This window comes from Phoenix dactylifera, chromosome 18 (assembly GCF_051530095.1).
Source record: "Phoenix dactylifera cultivar Ajwa chromosome 18, Ajwa_hap1_PhDact_Kaust_v1.1, whole genome shotgun sequence".
NCBI classification, from domain to species: Eukaryota; Viridiplantae; Streptophyta; class Magnoliopsida; order Arecales; family Arecaceae; genus Phoenix; species Phoenix dactylifera.
Genome location: NC_143207.1, coordinates 10,701,149 through 10,721,706, shown reverse-complemented (window position 1 = coordinate 10,721,706; position 20,558 = coordinate 10,701,149). Strand labels below are relative to the sequence as shown.

Genomic DNA, 20,558 nt, shown 5'->3' with positions numbered 1-20,558 from the left:
GAACTGTCGACCATTATCCGAGATGAGGACTCGGGGTACCCCAAATCGGACAATGATGTTTTTCTTCACGAACTTCCGGACTTGCGCCTCCGTGATAGTGGCCAGCGGCTCTGCCTCCACCCACTTGGTGAAGTAGTCGATTGCAACAATCAAGAATTTCCGCTGGGCTGAAGCGACGGAGAATGGTCCGAGGATATCCATTCCCCACTGTGCGAAGGGCCAGGGTGCGGTGATTGGTGCCAAGGGGACAGAAGGGACTCTCTGGACGTTGGCGTGGCGCTGGCAGGCGTCGCATTTCCGTACATGATCCTTTGAGTCCTCCAACAAGGTAGGCCAATAATAGCCTTGCCTCATGATCTTGTGCGCCAAGGACCTAGCCCCCAAGTGCGATCCGCAAACGCCCTCGTGGACTTCGCCGAGGACGTAGGCCGCCTCCGAGGGGCGGAGGCACCTTAAGAGGGGGGCGGTAAACGAGGCCCGATACAGCCTCCCTTCATAGAGTACGTAGTGGGCGGACTTCTTGACAAGTCGCCGAGCTTGATCTTCGTCTTCAGGGAGGATCCCTTCGGCGAGGTAGGCGACGAGCGGGTCCATCCAAGACGGCTCCGGATCAATCGCCATCACCGCTCCAGCCTCGCCGATGCTCTGGGCCTCCAGGGTCTCCAGGTAGATTGTCCTCGACAAGTTGTGCGCCTCTGCGCTCACCAAGCGGGAAAACCTGTCGGCCCTAGCATTTTCGCTTCTGGGGACCTGCTGGATGTCGACACTGCCGAGATCGGGAATGAGTGCTTGCACCTTCCGAACGTAGTTCTACATGGTCGGGCTCCGGGCCTCGAACTCCCCACGGATCTGCCCGACCACCAGCTGGGAGTCGGTGAAGACCTTCAAACGCCGGATGCCGAGCTCCCTGGTGAGTTTGAGTCCCGTGACTAGGGCCTCGTACTCCGCCTCGTTGTTGGTCACTGGAAATCCAAATCTCAAGGCATACTTGGCTATCACTCCATCAGGACTGGTAAGGACCAGCCCGGCTCCTCCACCCTCGGGGTTCGACGACCCATCGATGTGAAGCATCCAGGTCGGGAGGTCGAGGCTGGGCGTTTCCGGCGGTCTAGGTTCCGCCTCCTGCACCGTGCACTCAGCGAGGAAATCCGTGAGCACCTGGGCCTTGATGGCGGGTCGAGGCTGGTAGCGGATGTCGAACTCACCGAGTTCTATTGCCCACTTCACCAGCCGTCCCGCATTTCCGGGGTTGCTGAGGATCTGTCGTAGTGGTTGATCAGTTAAGAGGGTGACAGAATGGGCCTGGAAATAGGGGCGGAGTCTCCTGGTCGCGGTCAGCAGCGCGAAGGCAATCTTCTCAGCCTTCGTATACCGCGTCTCGGCATCCCGTAGGACCCGGCTGATGTAGTACACGGGCTTCTGGAGCTTTGCCTCTTTCCGAACCAGCACCGCACTGACCGCGGTTGGGGAGACCGCCAGATAGAGGTAGAGCATCTCCCCTTCTTGCGGCTTGGACAGTAGGGGAGGAGACGCCAGGTATTCCTTGAGCTGGTCGAATGCTGCTTGACATTCGGCCGTCCAGAGGAAGTCTTTCGGGCGTTTTAACACCTTGAAGAATGGTTGGCAGCGTTCGGCCGATTTTGCCACAAATCGTCCAAGCGCGGCGACCCTTCCAGCAAGCTCCTGAACCTCCTTTACTTTGGTCGGAGGGGACATACCTTGGATGGCCTTGATTTTGTCCGGGTTGGCTTCGATACCCCGCTGGTTGACAATGAAACCGAGGAACCTCCCGGCCGAAGCGCCGAAGGCGCACTTCGCTGGGTTCAGCTTCATGCGAAACTTCCGCAAGGTGGTGAAAGTCTCCTCCAAATCCGCGATGTGCTGGTCTGCATGGCGGCTCTTCACCAGCATATCGTCCACATACACCTCCATGTTCCGGCCGATTTGCTCTTTGAAGATTTTGTTGACGAAGCGCTGGTAAGTGGCGCCAGCATTCTTCAGACCGAAGGGCATTACCTTGTAGCAGTACAGCCCCCGGTCTGTTATAAAGGCAGTTTTCTCCTCGTCCTGTGGAGCCATCATTATCTGGTTGTAACCGGAGAAGGCGTCCATGAAAGACAGCAGCTGATATCCGGAAGTCGCGTCGACCAGTTGGTCTATTCGCGGAAGCGGAAAGCTATCCTTAGGGCACGCCTTGTTCTGGTCGGTATAGTCGACGCACATCCTCCACTTCCCGCTCGCCTTCCGGACAAGTACAACATTTGCCAGCCACTCGGGGTAGCTTACCTCCCTTATGAATCCTGCCTCCAAGAGCTTGTCTACCTCCTGGTCGACCACCCGGATCCGATCCGGGGCCCAGTGTCTCTTCTTCTGCTTTATTGGTCGGTGGGTCGGGTCGACGTTGAGGGCGTGAGAAATGACCTCCGGGTCGATCCCAGGTACATCGGCCGCCGACCAGGCAAATACATCGGTATTGGCTCGGAGGAATTCCACCAACCGGGCCCGAGCTCCCGGATCGAGATTGGCGCCGACCCGGACCGCCCGGTCGGGGCGGCCTTCCTCGAGGGGGACTTCGACCACACCCTCGGCCGGCTCCCCCTGCCGCAAGGCCACCTCGTCTCTGGCATCAAGGGACTCGACGCTTAGGGCTTCCACGGGCTTCTTCCCTTTGAGGGTTGCTAGAAAACATTGCCGTGCGGTCGGTTGGTCACCTCGGACCTCTCCGATCCTGACCGCCGTGGGGAACCGCATGAGCAAGTGGTACGTGGAGACCACCGCGCGAAGGGCGTTCAGCCCGGGTCGCCCGAGGATAGCGTTGTAGGCCGAGGGAACACGGACGACCAAGAACCCGAGTCGCACCGTGGCTTCTGCGGGTGCGACGCCCGCAGTCACAGGCAGCTCAACGACACCTTCCGCCGGGACAGCGTCACCGGTGAATCCTACGAGGGGGGTGGACATTTTGTGCAACAACTGTCTGGACAAGCTCATCTTTTGGAAGGCCTCGTAAAACAAAATATCAGCTGAGCTTCCACTATCCACAAGAACACGCCTTACATCATAGTTTGCCATAGTGAGGGAGATCACCATGGCGTCATCGTGGGGAGTCTGAACCCCCTTTACATCCTCATCAGAAAAGGTGATTGCATTGCCGACCCTCTGCCTCTTTACGACGGCCGTCCCTGACGCTTCCGTCGAGCCCCCTGCGTTCCTCACGGGCCGAGAGCAGCCCCCAGTGATAGTGTGGATCACGCCCGCAACGGGTCGATTCTGCTCCCGAGGCTCCGGAGGAGCCGGGTCGGCCGGACGCGGGTCTGCGGGAGGACGTCGGTCGCTCACATATCGACCGAGACGCCCCCGACGGATAAGAGCCTCGATCTCGTCCCGAAGCTGGAAGCAGTCCTCTGTGTCGTGGCCGTGGTCTCGGTGGTACTCACAGTACGCTCGGGAGGGCCTCTTTCCAGGGATCCTTCGTATCTGTCTCGGGGCCGGGAGGTCCTCCCGCCCCTTGATCTCCATAAGGATCTGGGCCCGGGGAGTCAGGAGAGGGGTGTACCGGTTGAAACGTCGGGGCGGAGAACGAGGGCGTGGGGCGCCGTGGTTCTTCGCCGGCGACGGGCTTCTGCGCCGACGCTGGGGCGTCAGGCTCCTCCTCTGGCGTGCCTCTTTCCGCCTTTTCTTCCCAAGCTTTGGAGGGATCTCGGCAGCCTCCTTGCTCCGGTGGGCGGCCGCCTCCTCGGCGTCCGCATACTGGTTCGCCCGGGACAACAGCTTTGGGAAGCTCCGCGGCAGGCGTTTGTCCAGGGAGAAGGTGAGCCTGCCCTTCCGGAAGCCACGCTTCAGGGCTGAAAGAGCTACCTCCTAACTCAGGTTCCGGACCTCCAGCGTAGCCCTGTTGAAGCGGGTAAGATAATCCCGCAGGCTTTCTCCCTCGTTTTGCCGGACGTCAAAGAGGGAGTCGGAGACCAGTCGCCGCCGGCTACTGACGGCGAAATGAGTGATGAAGAGGCGAGTGAACTGGTCGAAAGACCGGATTGAGTCAGCCTCCAGCCCGGCGAACCACGCCCTCGCCGGGCCACGGAGGGTTGCCGGGAAGGCCTTGCAGAGAAGGGGATCTGATGCTCCGTGGAGGAGCATAAGGGTCCTGAAACTCTCGACGTGATCCCGCGGGTCTGCCGCCCCGTCATAGGGCTCGATCGCCGGCATTTTGAACCCCGGGGGATTCGGAGTCCGCAGGATCCTCGAGGCAAGCGCCGGCTGGGAGGAGATCTCTAAGTCGGCGAAGGGATCTTTGGAATGGCCCTTCAGGACCTGGAGTTGTCGGTGGAGATCGTCCACCCGCCGGTCCAGGGAGCGCGATCGGTGGGTGGGAGACAAGGAGTGGCGAGTGGGGGACCGACTGGAGCGCGGGTTCCTCGAGGACTGGGGGGTCTGGGAACGCGCCCGGGCCCGCCTCTCGTACCCCGCGCAGCTCCGATGGGAAGGTCCCGGCAGAATAGACCGTGCTCGAGAATCCTCCTCGCGCCGGCGCTCCTCCCCATGGGAGAGGAAGGAGCGCGGGTTGAGGAGGACAGGCGAGCGCTCAGGGAGCAGTGGCTCCTGAGCCCGCTGCGGCGCCCGGGACATCGCACCCTGCAGATTCTGCACCGCCTCCGCGAGGGTGCGAACCTGCTGGGCTAGCTGGTCGAACTGGGCGGCTTCGACCGTCTGAATGGGCGGTGGGGTGGTGGAGTGTTGCTGAGAGTGTGTTGGAGATGCAGCGGCCTCCCGGCTGGAGGCGCGAGAGGCCCCGCGACCAGAAGCATTGGAAGCTTCACGACCACCTCGCCGTGCCATTACGATCGCTCTGAGATCCGGCCCTTCCTCTAGCGCCAACTGTTGCTGGTGGTCCAAACCGAGAACGATTGGCACAGCGGTGTGAACGGGGTTCCCTTTGAGTTGCTTTGGTTGCGCTCCGCCCTCCGCCGTGAAACCTGCAAGCAAGCCTCGCACCACCACCGGGGTAGTGGGGGCCCTCCGACGATCAAGTCAGAGGAGATCGAAGGAGAAGGAGAAGGAGAAGGTAGCAGGTGAGATGATACTCTGGAAGATATATCTTACCCTCCCCCTTCCCCCCCAGCCTCATATATATCAGGCTGGGGGATTTTTCCGGGGATTCGTCATCGTGTGGCACGATGGGGCTGCCACTGACATGGCCGTTACAGGGCGTCGTGGGGCAGCGCTGGGTACAGCCATGGCAGGGCATAGTGGAGCTCCGCTTTGTACGGCTGTTACAGGGGATCGTGGGGCAGCGCCGGATACGGCCGTTGCAGGGAGTAGTGGAGCAGGGGGCCGCGGCGTGCCTCAGAGGAACAGTCTGTTGTTGTCGAGAGATTGCCGACTCGGGGTCGGATTGCTGGATCAAGAGGCAGCCGACTCGGGGTCGGGCTGCGGAGCCGAAGATATCCGACCCGGGGTCGGATTGCTGGATCAAGGGGCAGCCGACTCGGGGTCGGGCTGCGGAGCCGAAGATATCCGACCCGAGGTCGGATTGCTGGATCAAGGGGCAGCCGACTCGGGGTCGGGCTGCGGAGCCGAAGATATCCGACCCGAGGTCGGATTGCTGGATCAAGGGGCAGCCGTAGTCTTCCTGGGCGCGCGTGCCGGTCACGTGGGGCATGGTGGCTAAGTTCCCCCGTAACAGGTTGTATCTGATGGACTCTTCATTAGAATGCTGTGAGTAGGTCTAGATTTTAGCTATTCTGTCAACTGATTATGTTGAGCTTCTTCTCTAAATTCTAATTTTATGTTGGATAGCGTGTTACTTCTATGACTTAGCATATAGTATTCAATTTCAAATATTGTCCTATGCGTATGTTAGAATGGAATATCCTATGCGTATGTTAGGGGGAGGCCAGGCGCCGGGGGGGGGGGGGTGCGGGGTCGGGGCTGGGGTAGGCCAGGCGCCTGGGGGGGGGGGGTGTGGGGAGCTCGGCGTCGGGGGTTGGGGGTGTGGAAAGAGCAAGGATAATAAGGTCATTTCAAAATTTAATTTTATTTTTAATTAATATAAATCTAATTTTTTTAACACCATTAGAACAATCGTTATATTAGGAGTATTTGTACAATAACAAAGTTTTACGAGGGTATACATGCAAATATAAATTTTGAAAGGATATTCACGCAAAATCTAATATTTAGAAGGGTATCTATGCAAAAAATCCTATATTAAATACGTTCATTATATAAATATAAAGTAAAATAATATAATTAATAATATATTATAATATAATTTATCATAAATATAATATATAATATTAATATAATATCATATCATATATATAATAGTGATATAATATATTAACGGTTTATTAATATACCAATTTTTTCTATTGGACTGAGGGGCATTTTTATCCTTAACTTTCAGTCCAAGATCACTGCCCTAGGATGATGATCTTGGGTTCTCGACCTTAAGGAATAGTATTCCATGGTGATTTGGGATCACTGCTATGTAGAATCACCATGGTTACAACAAAATATGGTGATCTCATCATCTCTACCCAGGATGATCACTCCATACCAAATGCCCTATATATATATATATATATATATATATATATATATATATATATATATATATATATATATATATATATATATATATATAGCGCGTGCGCGCGCGCGCGCACTACAATTGATTTTATCTCTTGATTAACTTTGTTTCTTTGGCTATAAAATCAAAATTTTGTAATGCCGACATTCTCTATAGATAAAATTTTCTTAGCAAATCTAGTATGTGCATACAAAAAGTTCGCCCAACCTATGCTGATTTGGCAACCTCCCAATCAATCAAACTAGAATTTGACATCATTCCCTGCAATATGCACCATTTCCTTCTTACCACATGAAAGAAAGATCATTGATTTGCACATAATGGAAGCCCCATAGCGTTTTTCAACTTTCTTCTTTACCAAGACCGGAAGGGGGGGTGATGTTTATAATGTTCATGAGGATTTACATTGATTTTCTTGTCCCAAGCAACACTTTCACATTCTCCATAAATGATTTAAGCATATACCCTTTACATGTTTATAGAAACTAGTAGGTCAAGAAAAATATTTTGCAAGTTATATGGAACCCAAGATAGACTCCAATGTGTAGGATACTGGGACTCGAGGAGCATATATGTGTCCATTCAAAAAGTTTGGAGAAAAGGGAGTACATCAAGGTGATTTTTAAACCTTCTTGTTTGGCAAAAAAAAAAAGTCCTGTGTATTATGCCAATGCTCTTTTGCCATGTAAACATGGGTGTTTTTGTGCATATAATGGGAGCCTTGCAGTATTTCTGGAGGACAAAAAAGAAACAACTCAAAGTCAAAAAAAACCTATCAATGACATGCATGGAACTCTTAAAACTGGGCTCGATCTATTTGGATTTGCATCGATTTGATTAAAAGTAACAAAAATTAGTTGTGAAATAAAATTGGGCTTGATCCACTTGTTTCTTGGCAAAGTCATGAAGATGGGTGGTGGGGCCATGAGACTGTACTAGCTGGAGGAGTGGGAGGTGGAGGTGTGGATAGGAGAGGTGATGGTGAGGAGGTTGTTGTTGGAGAGACTCCATGGATCATGGTTGTTGGAAAAGCTGGAAGTTGATGGCATGGAGGCTAGGGAGGAGAAAAGATTAGATGAGAGGAGAATTGTCCTCTCAAACTCAAGAAATAAGAAGGCTTGGGTTGGTTTAGGCCATCAGTTCAAGTTGTTGAGTAGAAATTTTGGCTGAGTTGGTTCACTCTCGCTGCCATCCATCTCTTCTACTCAAGCCACCTGCTTATTAAAACTGGACCGGACCGGCCAATCGAACCGGAAAATATCCCCACCTTGTTATTGGTTGTCATACATTAGAAACTTTAAAATTCAAATTTCATCATTTTATAACTATATCTTGACAGGGTGATTGCCAAATTATTTTGATATGCATTCCTTGAAGCTCTGTATGATGACCATATCATGTAGAAGATAATACTTTATGCTCCTTGGTCTTTTAATATAGCTGTTGTTTAATATATCTGTTGGTCTTTTGGGCTTCCATATCATTTTCAATGGTTTTGGTAGCATGGCTAGATAAAAATCATAAAATAGTATAAGATTCAATGGCATCGATAGGATCATGAAGAAAATGAAAGAACCCACTTCGCTACCCCACCATGTGCGTCCCTTCCCAACGAGTGGCCAACTACAAATTTTCTTCCCAGCTAGCATCCGGCGACGAGCATCTTTAATTCCCGACTAGTATTTAGCAACGAGCGTTCTTTCTGATCAGATTTTGATCTTGCTTTTCCGCCTGCCATGTTACAGAGATCGGAAATACTGGTGTATCATTTGCTGATTCTGAGTTCTTCTTGTCTAATACCATAGACATGACTCTTTAATATTATCGTTATGGATGAAGATTCCTATATCTACATATAGAATTATAGTAGCTCTGGCAGCCTATAGAGTGTGCATCAGTTGTGGTTCTATGGCCTGGCTTGGACCATGAACAGGTTGGCTTAAACGACAAAACTTTTAATACTAGTTTTCTACAGTAGAAAATTTTAGAGGCACTCACTTGCCTGAGAGATCTAAATTGCTTTTTTCCTTAGTATATAGATCTTTTCCAATGATTTATCAAGATCAAGCTCCAAACCCATAGCACCTTATGGCTACTCCTTGGATGGAAGTTATATCACTTAATGTTAGTTTGGTCATTTTCTATTTTTTTTCTTTCTGATATAGCATTTAGGTCCCAATTAAGTTAATAATTTGGCTAACATATTGTTAAGTTATGGGTTAAAGTGTTGAATAAAAATAAATCTCAATAGGATAAGCGTAGGTTTTTTAAACAATTGGATGTAAGTATAATTTACATCTAATCTTAAGAATTTTGTTTGTAATTTGCTCATTACTTAGAGACAATTTTGACTTAGGGGGTAAATGAATTTACTAACACCATTAATTTAACTGGGTATAAGTGTAGATTTTACAAACTATTAAGTGTAGGTGTAATAAATATAAACCTTAAGGATATTTTTGTAATTTATTCTTTTTTTTTTTTCTAGGATAGAATTGCTATTCTTAGTAAGATAAAACTTAGCCTATGAGTTGCATGGTAGTGTCGTAGCAGTTGATTTGTGAAATTTCCTATAGCACTTATCATTTAAGATGAAAGTGGTAAAGTGAGAGATGAAGCATATTGATTTGGAAATAAAGATTAGACTTAATCTCGATATTGCTTGCTATGTTTTTGTGAACGGCCCATCTTGATGCAGACTCACCATCAACATCCATGAACGGAAGGGCTATGATTTATAACTGATATTTCTAGGAATAAAAATAAAATGATATACTAGGAGTGATTCAGGTTAAGCTGATGTTTAATATCATGCTACATTCTACAAAGAATAGCAGTAGGAAACCAAATCATATTAATCCAATTTCAGCTTTGATTGATCACCCTTTTAGTCTAATGATTAAGCTTTCGTAGTCATCTAAGTGAGCTGGGCTCAAAATCAGCAACCAAATCCAACATGAACAAGAAAAACAAAACCAAATGCTCTTTTAGTCATTGCCATGACTAGCATGGCCCCGAAGGAGCCGGCTTTGACGCCCCCATGCACTCCCCTCCTCCCACTCTCTCGAAGAAAAGTTCCGAAAGCTCCAATCTTGGGTCTCTCTGATGGTACGTCAGCCTCTTCCTCGCACTCTTCTTGAGATTCTGGGTCCCTCAGCCACATCTTCATGGTGCTCTATATTAAAATCACCACTTATCCTAAAAACTTAAGCTGATAGGATGAAGTAGATTTATTTTTATATTTTATATTTTTTCATACTCCCTCTCATATGGGGGCCGGATTTTTTTTTAATAGATGAGTCCAACATGTAAAATTTTTTTAATAATGAGGTTAAAGAGTGTGAAAACATGATTCGAACGCCGGACTTCTGCTCTGATACCACGCTAAAATTACGCTTAAGCTTATAGAATGAAGTAAATTTATTTATATATTTTATTTTATTTTTTACGCACTATTTTCTACCATCTTGTTCTCTTGGCAGTCCTGCCCTTGGTGTGTCTCCACCGGGGGTGCAAGAGTGGAGAATATAGCGAGAAGAGAGCAGAGAACAATCGGTTTTGGTGTTCAAAATTCGTCTTTACCATCTCCAGTCTCTCTCTGCCTTCTGGAATCAGCATGCATTCTGGTCTAAGGGAGAAGAAATTGCCCTTCTTTCTTAGGATTTGGTGTGGTCTGCTCTTCCTCATGTCATCATATATCAAAAATCATGGAATTCCGCGGTTTGATTCTTGGCTATGCCGGGTTCTTTGGGAGGAGGGCTCTCTTCGAGAGCCCTCTTCTTCAGGAGCCCCATTTCTCAGTATTCTTTGGTCCGGGCTTTGCTTGTTGCTGTGAACTACCAGAGAAGTCTTACTTTGTCAAGCTACCTTTGTGGTCATGTTAGGCAATGTTCCACTGGGGAGGATGCAAGAGAATTATAAGGAGAAGATGATGTTACTTGTACCTACTTGAATCCTAGATGATACACAAATCAGTAAAGTTGGCATGACAGAATTCAAACCATGGTAGTCTCCCTTTGATAGTACTGGGCAAGTATTCAAACTGCTCAGTATTCCTAGTCATTATGAATAAAACTGGGGGAGGACATTCTTCCTCCATTTGCATCCAACAAAAAAAAAAAAAAAACAGAGAGAGAGAGAGAAAAAGATACTACTAAGCAAGTAATTAACCTTTATATTGCAGGAGTTTTGCTTGGGTTTTTAGCTTCCAAAACAACTGTTTATGTCACACATCAGGTGGAATTTCCACCTTCTGCTGATCTTATCCTGGTGAGTGATACTATTTTTGTTTTCTCCTCATGCTTTGATAACACATTATCTCTGCATTGCACTGCAGCAGTCTGCTAGACAAAAGTTTTTCTGTTTTTTTGTACGTTATGAAATATGGAGAAATTACACAAGGGGCCAAATACAGTGATATACTAAACTCAGGAACTGAGTTTATGGAATTGGTTGGTGCTCTTTAGAATGCTTCGGCAGCGCCATGGAAGGTGGTTCTTTGACAAAGAAAGCAGCACACAGGCTCCTCATAGAGTACAGCAGAAAAGATTGGACAGAATGGTAACCAGACGTAGGTAGTCAAAAGGTACAACTAGTTCAGGAAGAAGAGAGTGAGAAAGGCAAAGTTGGGTTTTGGGTCTACTGGAGATACATTACTATAGCATACAAAGGAGCTCTTGTGCCACTAATATTGCTGGCCCAAATTCTTTTTCAAATCCTCCAGATTGGTAGCAATTACTGGATGGTTTCAGCGGCTCCTGCATCACAAGATGAACAACCTTATGAGAATACTGCAATGCTGATCTATGTCTACATTGCACTAGTTCTTGGGAGCTCTTTGTGTATGATGCAGCACAAAGTGCAACCAACTAGTATTATAACCAATCAGATCATGCCAAGCATCGTAGAAACCAGCGGGCTTACGGGCGCAAACTGCAGTAAGCAAAAATAAGCTGTTCGTCAATTCATAAACAATAAAGGGTTTTTCACATCATATTGTTGTGTTTGCTTGTGGGGACAGCAATGAAGGTGTTTTGTTGACCATGAAAAGCAAAATATTACTTTTGAAGGTAAAGGCAAGATGCACATATTATATATTTAGAATGATAAAAGTCATGGCATCATATATCCTTATGTGCATATCAACTAAGGACTTCCTAGTGGTTAATTGAAATCCACAATGCATGAGCTAATGTTACATGTCCAGTTAAAAAGTTAAAAGGGATTGAATTAGTAATTCTCATGGTCCATGGAAGATGTACCCCAACATTTTCTTAGATTGGTTCTCTTGCAGATGGTAGTACTCATGGCATCTATTGATCAAGTTGGTAAGGCAATCTGCTATAAGAAAGTTAAAAAGTGGGAAGCAGACATGTAGTGGAGCGGCACTTTGAATGCAAACAAGCTCACGAAAGAGTTGAAATTGTAACATGAGATAGGATGAAAGGGAAGTCCGAGAATTTTCCTCTGGATTAATAACAATCTAGTTCGACAGCATTCTGCTGTTGCAAAAGTGATCTTCTGTGCAGGTCGAGTACATGAAGAGAAAACTCCAATCCATATATATATGGATCAAAAACTCCAAAGAGAGATTTCCTTCTCCTTGAACCATTGATTTGGCAGGAGGGTATTCAAACAAGATGAGCTGCCATGTTTTAGGCTATGGGTGTCAAAACAGATTAGCAGACCACTGCAAATCATGGAGAAGTTTCAGGGTTGTGCCAACTCCTATATGGTACTACTAGATGCCTCTAATTAACTCCAGAAAAGGGACATATTTTCGATGAGGAGACAAGGGACCTATACGGTCGAGTTTCATAATGGAACACAAAATGCATCTCAAATGGTGCAAACAAGAGGGAAACTGGTTTTCAGTGAGGGAAAACCAATTCTCATCGTAAACAAAAAATTTTGGTTGCATATTTTCTTTATCATCTGCAGTATTCTCAGAACCAAAAGGTCTTCAACAAAGTGCCACCAATTCAGCACAGTTGCTTCACCCTGCAGCTCTCTTGGTTGATGATATTTTAGGATATCATCAAGAAAAACACACCCTCTAACACCCCTATCAGGGGTATCTCTCATTATCAATTTCAAACCAAATCCCCTTGTCGACAAGTGCAACAATCAAACTCCATAAGTTGCTGTTTTGAAGGTTACTGGGCATGGGAAGGCCTGAGGTTTACTGAGCATGAGCAGTGTGGTTGGAAGCCGATTTCATGACCATGGTTTGATGGTTTACCAAGAAACAGTGTACACCAAACCATCCTTGTTTGTGTAGTTTTGCATCTCTTGAAATTTACTTTTGCACTCATAGTAGTAGGTTCCGAAATCAGATCATTGATCTGCCAGCATGGAAGCGAATGTGATATGGACCGAGGACATTCCACAGGTTATTCTCAGACAGGCCTTTTATGGTGTAATGTCCTCTAACTCACCATTAGTTTATGTTATAGTTGGATCAAGTCATCTAAAACGCTCTAACTATCCAATGTCTATTAGCTTACCATCAAATCAAAACAATCCACCAATTATTTTAATCTCACAAGTTGAAAAATAACTCCATGGCCAACTTATGAATTAGACTTCAATAAGTTATTTTCTTTATCATCCAAAAAATAAGTTATTTTCTTTGAAAGTGGCTAACCAAATTGTTGATATTCTCTCATTTTCCTAGTAAACATTATGCCTTTTCTCCACCTCTCTACAACTTGCCCTATGCGTCTCTCCAGCCAACCTTCACATGAAAATGAGCCATTAAAATTTAGAGATTGACCACCCTTCCCCCCTTTCCGACCTCTCAGGTCAGTGCACATAGGTGAAACCTCAATTCCCTCTCGAACCCTCTTCTAGTGAATTGACACACAGCACTGCCAAATTAGTGTAGGTCTCAACAAGTTTTTCATGATTTGGGATGTGTTGGTGCATCCTGATGTCCATTTTGAAGAGTTTCTTTCTTGACTAGAGATGTATTGGTACATCTTGATGCCCATTTTGAAGAGTTTCTATATCTTACTTGAAATCCAAATGACTAAGCGAGGTCTTCCAAGATGTGCAAGTGAACTGTATCTTATTACGGGGTAAAACCTTCAAGGAGAATCTGGATAAGAGCTTTCAGCCAATCAGTGGATGACATTCTGAGCCCTCACAACCTAAACCCTAGGCATTGATTGGAATTCTTGATTACAAAATAGCAGATGGCAGGGAAGGCATTCACTCTCTCTCATCCACCAACCTACAACAAATAAGTTTCTCAATTCGTTACTTATCTGTATCAGCTATCCAGGAATTCTTGGCTAGCTAGTCTGTAGAATTTCTCATTTGCAAACAACTTAAGCATATGGCTTTTAACCGAATTCATACTTTGAATAAACCAAATTTGAACCAAGCATCCTAGGTTAATAAAATCAAACATGGTCATGTTCAAACTATCTGATGTTTCATTCCAAATTTGAGGACTTGGTTCCTCACAAATTGGTCATCATGGCACATCTCATTTTCTTACAAGAAAGTTAAAGAAACACTATGGCAACATAGTCCCCCAAGAACATGACCTCCCTGAGCCTCTTTGAAAAGGAGCATCACATCACAAATGGACACTGCTTCCAAGCTGGATGATGTTTCATGACAAAGTACTAGTCAATGAGTACCGTATCGTAACCATAGATGTCAGAATATGAGAAATGGAAACACAGCTAATTAAAGCAGTTCCCTCTAAGAGAAAGTGGTTTAGATTTTAGATGTCTGCCTGCAACTCAGGCAGTCAGCTGCTACACATCCAACCAACCTGAATCAAAGCTGACGTGTAGCATTCGCAGCTGCGCATAAACAGCTGGGCCAACAACATCAAGTTGCCAACCCAGTTCCAAATTGAGAAATCATAACATTTTGATAAACAGAAGAATTACCGAGGAAGCTTTCAAACAACGTAAACAATCGCAGATGCAGAGCTATTGTTTCATTCATGCATGTAATAATACAAGAACAATTCGATAAACATATGATTTTATATATCTCAATTTTTTTCTCCTACTCCATCCGTCCATATCACAAACAATGGAAGTGCCCGCTAGGTCAATTCACATCTAAAAACAGAAATACAGCATCTGTATAGACAATTGAGTGGAAATTTGAGTAGATATAAATGAGTCTTCCCATTCCTAATCAATCTAGATCTTAAAAAGAAACTGGACAACTCGCAAGGAATAAATTGTAAGTCGATGTGTTTCACAGAAATAAGATGTTATGACGAAAAATTTTGGAAGCACTCAGACACTCAATCTAAAATTTCCAAGGGAATTGCCGACTCTATATAAATCACAATATATACATACTATCTGAAAATCAATGTTCTTACAGTACACCCTTTACTAACAGTGCCTAAATTATTGCAACTGCTTTAAGTTAGCCTAAATTATTGTGTGCATGATGATGACAAAATGCTCAATTATTCCTACATGCACATGTTCCACTAGAACACAAACACTTGAAATAAAAAACTGGAAATGGAATAACATCTTGAATAAAACAAACTTGTTTGAAATTTTGGCTAACATTCATTTCTTAGTATGTGTTAATACATACCTTTGTCTATTCTAGCTTCCTAGCTAGTACATTGGCATGTTTGTTTCCCAATAAATGAGAGGCCTAAACTCAAGTTCAGTCAGATGTGGGCACTTCCATTTGTTTGTTCAGAACTCAAGTTCCTAGTTCACCCAAATATACCAAGCTTAGTCCACACAGCTAAGCAAAGCATTTAATGCTACTGTAAAATACTCTCCTACTCACTCCCTCCTTACAGATCAAGGCATTTTAAATTTCTATTGTCACATCTAAATCTCATGTCAAACTCATGAAAAATGTGATCAGCCTTGCAACTCTCTAAGCCACCAAAAATGACTAGGTAGAAAGTCTAATGATGACAATTAAGGGAATATTAATAAAGGCATCAAATTCAGAGCTACATAGCATGTTGACAATGATTACCAATTTACCATAATTGTTGATATGCTTATCTAACACCAACATGTGTAACTAACTTATGATGTGAATTTTTATATTCTTATATATAAGCAGCCTAACTTCATTGTTAGAGGATGGCACTATGACTGAAAAAAAAAAGGGTCCAAATCTGAGGTATGGTACTTATAGATTCCTATTTGGCATTCCCAGCCAAGCAAGTCTAAACTCTCACAATATTCTCGTGCTCAAGTGATGTCCATGATCATGATGAAATCTTCATGTTCTCCAAATTGAGGAATTTTTTAGTTTGACCGAAAAATTATATACATGATTCAGGATGATATATTTCAGATATGAACATGATATCACTAATAAGTTTGAACTATCAATAAGTCCATTAGTTTGGTCACTATCCACAATACCCACAAACATGCATTTATACATGTCTTTATACTTTTTCCAGCACATGTGAAGGCAAACAAAAGATTCCAGGCATGAAGTCACTAGATTGTATTGAGAACTTGGCAGTACATGGTATCTATTATATGTGCTTATCTTGCAATGCAATACCAGCATATATATTGACTATAATACGTAAAGGTGATGACTAGAGTTTTGTTTTTTTTTTTTTTTTTAGTACAAGATATCATATGTAAGATTTTAGTAATGGGTGCAATGACGTTAAACTTTAAGTTAAAATTATGAAGGAAAGCCTGGGATAAGGGCCTAAAGATAAGTACAGCTAAAATTGAGAACTTAACCACAAAGTACTACTGTAAACACAGATGAAAATGAGGGCTAGCTTAGAATCGATGACTAAGAAATACCCCATATCCTTTTAGCTATCTCAGATTGATCTTACAATAAAATAGCGAGACTTCTAATAGAACCATAAAATGACAAATTCTGAAAAAGCTTGCACTACATGAGGGGTGGCGCTGTCCACCAAGGGAGCTAATCATGAGAAACAGTTGTAAATATTCTTCTCACCAGCTTAAAATTGTATTCACAAAAGGAAGATCATTAGCACACTCAATGTCGTAATATTTCAAACTATTACCTATAGATGTAAGATATGAGAGTGGTTTCAGGATGCATTTCTTCTGGTTAGCATAGACCACCAATGAATCCAAGGCAACTTTTTGCAAGACATGAGGCATGCATTTAAGGCTAGAAAGGCAGGTTGTAGAAATGAAAGCTTATCACATTAGTTCTCTAGTTTAAGCTCACGCAACAAGAAAGAAACCCTTCAAGGTTCCTCAGACTACAAAGTATGTAGCCAAAGAAAGAGAATGACAATGTGGATATTGCTAATGGCATGCATATCAAAAAGAAAAAAAAACAAAATATGTAAGTCAAGGACTCGAATCATTGCCCATAAATCTGTATCAAATAAACACATGGAGTTCTCCATAAAACTACTCTTTCAAATTTTATCCAAGGATTCAAATCATTACTTATATTTTTTATATAAAAATAAATACATGATGCTCGACATAAAAATAGTCTTTCCAGATATCATTTATAGATTTTTCGTTGATCAATGATTACATCCACATGCATTTGCTTGTGCTTTCTAAGCTAGCATCCAGGTCCAACAACAAATTCAAGTAACATTTGGTAAAAAAAAATATATCAAACAATACATAAGATTCCTGGCATTATGGTGAAGGGAGAAAGATACAGATTTGCAAAGCTTACTACCATAGCTGGTGTTAGTCGACAAAGCCTGGATGAAAAGGATGGCAGGCCGATGTTAGGTTGACTACCAATCTGAAGATAAAAAGCAGCTCAAATTACGGATTGAAATCAGATTAATGAGCTCAAAAAAAAAATATTGGCTAGCATTGGTAGTGCCTGCCTGTGAAGATGATGCTTTAAAGTTACAAGGTATTCCAACTGATTTACTAAAGTGAAACAGTCCGCCTGTAGAGCATTTCATCATCACTCTCATCCTCCTCTTTCTCGGATACCAACTCCCTCCCCGGCATATCCAACATCCCACCCATGACAAAAGAAGGCCCTGCAGTCTCTGGTTCGATGTAATCCCCCCGCATTCTCTCTTCAAATCTCTGGTCACTGCAATTCAAGAACCAGTCTAGACTGCACCTGATCCCCCTGCTCGCTATCCTTTGGTACCTTGGTTTGATCCTCGATTCCAAACTATATGTGAAGTACTCGGGGAACTCCAACAGCTCCTGCAAGGGCCGTTTCATCTCGCTCTTAAAGAAGTAATAGGCGTTCTTCATGAGCTCGACCCGGAGCACGAGCAGCTGGGGGCACCTGACGACCATCCTCGCCACGTCCTCGCCGGGGATCCCCCGGCCGCGGAGGAACTCCACGGGCTTCAGGATGACACTCTGGCTGAGGCTGACGATCTGGGGCATCCTCTCGAGGGCCCGGGCGAAGCCGTCGGGGTCGATCCCGAGCTTGAGGTTGAGGAAGTACTGCTGAGCCGAGAGCTTCGCCTTGAGCGGCAGACCAAGAATCTGGGGGTGCTGCGCGATCACCGAGGGGAGGGCCTCCCGGCGGACTCCGAAGGCGAGGAGGGCGTCGACGTTGGGCTTCACGGTCTCGTGGAGGTCGTAGCCGAGGAGGTAGGGGCGCTTCTCGAGCATGCGGGCAAGGATTTGCCTGGGGAGGCCGAGGGAGAGGAGGAAGTCGAGGAGGGGCTTGATCGCGGTTCCAACGCGCATGCCGAGGAAGAAGGGGAACTGGGTGACCATGGGGCCGATGTCGCGGGGGGCGACGCCGACACTTACGAGATAGGCGACGGAGGTGCTCATGGTGCCCTCGGGCTTGAAGCCGAGGAGGTCGGGGTAGCGCTGGAGGACGAAGGGGATGTCGGAGCGCTCGACGTCGAGGCCGCGGAGGAACTTGACGACAGGGGCGAGCTCGACGATGACGCTGGCGTGGAGGACCTGGGGGCAGCGGCGGAGGAAGTCGGCGAGGCGGGGGCGGGGGATGCCGAGCTTCTCGAGGTAGGAGAGGACGGGGATCATGTTCTTGCGGACGCTGCAGGCGAGCAAGAGGGGGTAGGAGTTGAAGTCGTCGACGGAGAGGCCGAGGCGTTGGAGGAAGTCGACGCGCTCGCGCATGACCTCGACGGAGGAGGGGAGCTCGAGGGTCTCGAGCTCGTCGGGGACGACGCCGATGGACTTGAGGTAGTCGGAGATGATGACGCGGGAGACAAGCCGCTCCTTGCGGCCCTGAATCACTCCCCAGGTCACCGACGGCATCTGGTACTCGGGGAATTTCGTCGGCGACGACGACGACGAGAAAAAATAGGGGTTGTTGTGGGATTTGTTCAGGGGGTTTGGGGAAGGAAAAGAGCCTGGGACACAGCCATGGGGACGAGGAAAGAAGGTCGAAATGGGGATTGAAAGGAGGGGTCTTCGACGGAGGCGAAGCACGAGGATCATCTCTCCGGGGGTGGCTGGGAACAGGGGAGGGGAGAGGAGAGGAGAGAATGATGCTATGGGTGGAAGAGTGGTACCGGTAGGGCTTGGAGAAGGCTCCAACCAGCGACTCTCCTACTAGACCGGAACCACGCCGGTTCGAACCATGGTCACGGTCCGGACCACACATATAATTATTTCCTCTTGTTTTTTTTTTCTTGACTTTTTCTTGTTCTGAAAATACTTTTCAAATATTAATTATTAAGTATTACATTTGAAAAAATATCTTAAAAATTTTAAAAATATGATTTTTAAGCAGTACCAGATATGTTCTTACAAAGTGCTTAGAGAAATTACTTGAGTTTAGAAAAAATAATCAATCTCCTTGCTCCAAATATGTTTCAAATATGTTGGAAAAGTAGTGGCTTCTTCTATATTGAATCGGGATGAAGAAAGAAAAATAATGATACCTTACATTCTTAATTTCTATCTCACCTAATTGCAATGTATTAACAGAAAGATTATCCTTAAAAAATGGGGGAATAAAGGATTTCAACTATAAAGAAAAATAGTCTGGTCATAGTATGGTTTCTATTTAGAACACATTGGAAATATTAAAAAATAATGAGAGTTTATGATATTAAAAAATATTAATATTTTTCAAATTATTGTTTTTTGTACCTTGTCTTAGACTTTTGCCCTTTTTAAGAATCTCTCTCCTTAACAAACAAATATCTATTTAAAATATCTAATTTTATAAATAAAAGATTCTAAGTTTGTGGAAAAATAAAATTACAGTTTTTAAATTTACTATCTCTAAAAGCAGCCTTGGTATAGAACTATGATACCTAGACTTGCAAAACAATATAAAACTTTCGAATCTCAAATTAGTTTAGATTATAGCTAAAGCAAGCTTTAAAGACATGAATCGACTATAATAAAATAGAACATTTAAAGATATTACAGATGATGCCTTATGTGAGACTGAAAAAAAATAGATAAATATAAGCTGGACCCTCAAGAAAGATAATCTCAAGGCTAGAGAAAATGTCCAATAAAAAAAAGTCAAAAATGTATTGGATATCATCTAGAAGTTCAACCATCATGAGGTCCTTGAATTTCTTAATCCCTCTATGAATTTCTTCTTTCAGTGAGCATTCTGTCCACAAACACCAACATAAAATGATAATCATAGGGCATATAATATAAACTAAGATTATAGAGTATGCCTAAATAACTATTTTTATTTATATTGTCTAATTTGATCATAGCCATCCAGCAAACAATCAAAACTCAAATGATGCTTCGAAGTAGAAGGCACAAGCTAATGCCATGGAGTCGGGCGTAGAGCATAACATAAACTCGAATTAGTGCCAATAGACTATTGAGTTTTTTTTGTTCTTAGGCAGCATATGGACCAAGCAAATAAGTAGCATTGCGGCTAATCTGCACAAATATATGAGTAGCCATTTGCTTTGCAACGTCTGTTTTATAACTATCAACTCTCACCATCCTTTAGGAAGTGGATTAGCCAACAGAAGTTCAAGCTATAGGTCCATATTATTACCTTTGGGGGAAGTGTAAATAAATAATAATAAATAAAACTGAAA

The 20,558-nt window shown here is 44.9% G+C and overlaps 1 protein-coding gene across 4 annotated transcripts; it reads right to left on the bottom strand.

The window, feature by feature from the left end:
* Window positions 1-10,743: 10,743 nt before the first annotated feature.
* Window positions 10,744-19,060, bottom strand: LOC103715654 (Mitochondrial transcription termination factor family protein). Of its 4 annotated transcripts, none has more exons than XR_015974655.1 (3): window positions 17,412-19,060; window positions 17,255-17,323; window positions 10,744-11,346 (listed from the first exon to the last, which is right to left on the bottom strand). XR_015974655.1 is itself a non-coding variant. In XM_008803360.5 (2 exons), exon 1 carries the CDS (start codon window positions 18,970-18,972, stop codon window positions 17,458-17,460), a length of 1,515 nt encoding a protein of 504 aa, XP_008801582.3. In that variant the 5' UTR covers window positions 18,973-19,052; the 3' UTR covers window positions 16,164-17,323; window positions 17,412-17,457. The 4 variants fall into 4 exon arrangements, 1 of the variants encoding a protein (XP_008801582.3); XR_015974654.1 differs by having other exon boundaries at window positions 17,252-17,323; window positions 17,412-19,052; XR_015974653.1 differs by having other exon boundaries at window positions 10,744-11,521; window positions 17,412-19,052.
* Window positions 19,061-20,558: the final 1,498 nt, after the last annotated feature.

Excerpts from the sequence above, each read along its gene's own strand:
- LOC103715654 (XM_008803360.5), bottom strand. The coding sequence starts at position 18,972 with ATGATCCTCGTGCTTCGCCTCCGTCGAAGACCCCTCCTTTCAATCCCC.